This window comes from Abramis brama, assembly GCF_963993115.1.
Source record: "Abramis brama genome assembly, chromosome: 2".
Taxonomy (NCBI): Eukaryota; Metazoa; Chordata; class Actinopteri; order Cypriniformes; family Leuciscidae; genus Abramis; species Abramis brama.
In genome coordinates this window covers 8,578,584-8,581,977 of record NC_139964.1, presented here as the reverse complement: position 1 = coordinate 8,581,977, position 3,394 = coordinate 8,578,584, and the positions used below count along the sequence as shown (strand labels likewise).

At 40.1% G+C, this 3,394-nt stretch overlaps 1 protein-coding gene across 1 annotated transcript; it reads right to left on the bottom strand.

The window, feature by feature from the left end:
- Nucleotides 1-399: 399 nt before the first annotated feature.
- LOC311077628 (uncharacterized protein) lies at nucleotides 400-1,968 on the bottom strand. Its single transcript, XM_084106206.1, has 3 exons — nucleotides 1,129-1,968; nucleotides 810-978; nucleotides 400-722 (listed from the first exon to the last, which is right to left on the bottom strand). Exons 1-3 carry the CDS (start codon nucleotides 1,949-1,951, stop codon nucleotides 590-592), a joined length of 1,125 nt encoding a protein of 374 aa, XP_083962332.1. The 5' UTR covers nucleotides 1,952-1,968; the 3' UTR covers nucleotides 400-589.
- Nucleotides 1,969-3,394: the final 1,426 nt, after the last annotated feature.

Below are 3,394 nucleotides of genomic sequence, written 5' to 3'. Positions count from 1 at the left end.
AAGCTCTAAAAACTGCTTAAGCTCTAAAAACTGCTTAAAACTGCTTAAGCTCTAAAAACTGCTTAAAACTGCTTAAGCACTAAAGTCAACAATTGTATATTAACCATTTTCAGGAAAACATGAATTACATTAATGTAAAGTATGACTTTACATAAGTAATCAAGCACACATGCACATAAGCTTGTGACATCAATTTTGCAGAACCTTACAGCTACAAAATGCTATAATAACAGTTAAAGTCAAGTAATGTTTGTAACAGACAGTGCTGTTTAAATTTCAATGTTAACAGTTCAGTGCAACACTTAACTTGTTTGCTAATTAGGGCAATACAAAATTCAAATAGTTTAAACTCTGTTGTTTAGAATATAGAACATCTCAGAAACATCAAGAGTACAGTTCTCAATAACAATCCCTAGTTAGAGGGATTGTTTAAAGATCTAAGATCAAAACCTCTGAAAAGCATGCCTGTGATAACAGAAATCAGGTAAGAGTACTCAATATCAGGTGGGATAACTGAAAACATAAACAACACAGTAGTTCCCAGTCAAGGTACAGTTAAGCTGACTGTAACGATCTGTTCAAAATGTCTTTAAACGGTCTCTCGCCACTCGTGATCAGAGAGATCGGCGATGAGGGTGAGTACTCTTGGGTTCACATGCAGTGTCTTCTTCTTAGTTTTTTCAACTTTTGTTCCCTTCTCTGGGTTAATGTTGAAGAAACACCTTGATAAACACAATAATCCATAATAAAACACTATACAACAAAAAAAAAAAAAAAATGGAAAGGCGAGGGAAAAGTAAAAAAATTACCTCTGAAGGAATTCAAGTGTGGAGCCAAGTTCCAATGGATAGTGGATGTTCAGGCAGTAGTAGCTACCAAGCATCAGACAGATTGCAGAGATGAAGTCAGTTATTTGGTCATTCACGACTTTGTGGTCAATGCTGAGCATGAACAGTCTCGATGCAAAGCAGGAGGATCCTTGGAATGAAATACAAGTGTAAAAGAATTAACTGTAAAACCCCCTTTACCATTCAAATGTGTCTTAAAATAGTGAAAGTGCAGACATTTAATATAGCGTATCCTTGCATTAGCTTAGGTTCTGTGCAGTTGTACTGATTTCCAACTCACCACAAACAATGATACATGGTGTCACAGGCAGGCTTTCCACAAGGACTTCTTTTGCCAGACATGTTTCATCAACATAGTGGAAGAGGGTCTCCTCTTTTTCATCGAAATAGGAGAGAAGGAGGAGCATCATATCTTTCACGTCTTCTGAGCAGCCCTTCAGCTGTCCCCTCTGCATTCGAAGCTTTATGACAGCCTCCAAGACACGCTTGCTCTTGTCTGCACAAGTGTTTTTCAGAAAGTCCAGAAGCCGTTTTCCCTTCTTTTCCAGACTGGTGAGGAAAGTCTCTTTCAGCGGTACCCCAGTAAGTTCTTCAAAGTGGACTGGCATTCCAATCGCCTGAAACAAAAAAGGCCACTCTTCTATGATGGTTTGCATGTCTGCTCCGCTATTTATTGTTTTGCGCTGAGAGTAGTAGGTGCATTTCATTAGAGTTTTTACTTCTTCATGACTGAAGCTTGTCTGTTCACTGAGAATCTTCATACGTTCCATCTTCTCCTTCTGGGTTTCCAGTGTCTCAGTGACTGGCAAAAACTTCATGTCCCACTTTATGCATCCATATGTGTCTTGAACAGATGCTCGCTTTTCAGGTGTGACTTCATCGGTGTCATCTGATCCTCCCAGTTTGCGCTTCTGTAACACTGGTGAAGTAGACCTCTTCACATTTTCAATTCGTGCCTGAATCTGTTTTACCAAAGAGTGGTACCCCTGTCCTACCACATCCCCCGCGATGACATCCTGCAGTGACTTGGGATACATCGCAACCAGTTTTTTTGCAATTTCAGTCGAGGCTCTTCTAGCTGGAGAGGCACAGGCTTTCATCATCTCCTTCACAATGATGCGGATCATCTCCCTCCGCAATCGAGGCTTTGGTCTTTTCTCTCTCTGAAGACACTGGATCAAGTCTTCTGGAAAATCTTCACATGGAATTCTAAATTTATCTACCCAGTCTAGAGAATATATTGGACTGGGTGAGGGGGAGGCAGAAAATGAGGAGCAAGAAGATGGAGACGATAGGCTGGCCTGGCTTGAAATATCCGTATTTGGTGCTGTAAAACAAAATCACAAACGATACGATTAATTGTACTTTTTGGACCTTGGCCAAAGTATAACAGAAAAAACAGAAAGCCCTTCATGGCTATTGTCCAATGAAATCATAATACTTACTGGTTTGTTTCCAGGCAGCCAGCAGTTTTCTTGCCTGAATTGGTCTCAGGACAGAGTTCAGATCAGTCTCACTGATGAACTGCAAGTCCTCAGATGTCTCCACTCCTAATGATTGTAGTGCCTCCAGTACAATTTCAAGGATTGAGGCAGACAGGTCCGGCAGCACCTTAGTAATGGAACTCCTTATGCTGTCCCCCATTTCCGAGATGTCTGATAAAAGAATGTGAATAAAGGTCAATTTACACCAAGTGGTACCTTTGGTGTTAAAATATGAAGCTGATCTTGCTTAATACTACACTTTTATACAGTGTTTCGTAAGTACCAAACTAACAGCCCCATTATTGTGACAGCACACAGTGTTTCAATGGAACCATCTGGTACCCATACTTCATGTAAGATGTTAATGGATAGAAATCAATTAAGTCAATGATGTTCACACACTGCATCTTTTCTTTTTCCTTTCTCACTGAGTGCAGATGATACTGAGAATGGTATTCTGTCACGTGCACCGACACCAGAAAATAAACACTGTCATTCTTAATCAAAATGAGAACTACTTCACCAAACTCAACAGAGTCAGAGCCCCCTGTGACAAGGAAGTGTCCTTTCTTGTACTGTGTTCCCTTGTACATCATTTCTACTGTGACCTTTGTATTGGTTTCAGTAAAGTCAAACATTTGGACTGCATCTTGAATGGCTTTACTGTACAGCACTGAGTGAAATGGAGAACCATCTTTGACTTTCAAGACAGATTGACACAATGAACCTGCTGCTAGATAGGCCTGAAACATCTGATGTCTTTCAGAGAGTGTATGGCAGAGGTTTTTGAAATTTTTCAAATTTCTGGCACATCTCTTGAAATAACTGTGCTTACTTTCAAAGCGCATTGTCCATAATCTTATCAGTGGGCCAAATTTCAGAATCAGTGCTGGGTAATGGCGTAGAAAATGGTGTTTTGGTCTCAGGTTGCATTCTGGGAACAGAGCTTTTCTTGACTCTAAATATTCTTGAATAAGAATATCAAGATATGCTACCTGAGCCACTGAAATTTTCTGAGCACACACCATGTCTACAATATCTTTCAGCTGCAGAGTTAAGTTC

Excerpts from the sequence above, each read along its gene's own strand:
- LOC311077628 (XM_084106206.1), bottom strand. The coding sequence starts at position 1,951 with ATGATGAAAGCCTGTGCCTCTCCAGCTAGAAGAGCCTCGACTGAAATT. Across the intron at positions 979-1,128 it reads ACCATGTATCATTGTTTGTG|GATCCTCCTGCTTTGCATCG; the intron begins GTGAGTTGGAAA and ends TTTCATTCCAAG. Across the intron at positions 723-809 it reads ACACTTGAATTCCTTCAGAG|GTGTTTCTTCAACATTAACC; the intron begins GTAATTTTTTTA and ends GTGTTTATCAAG.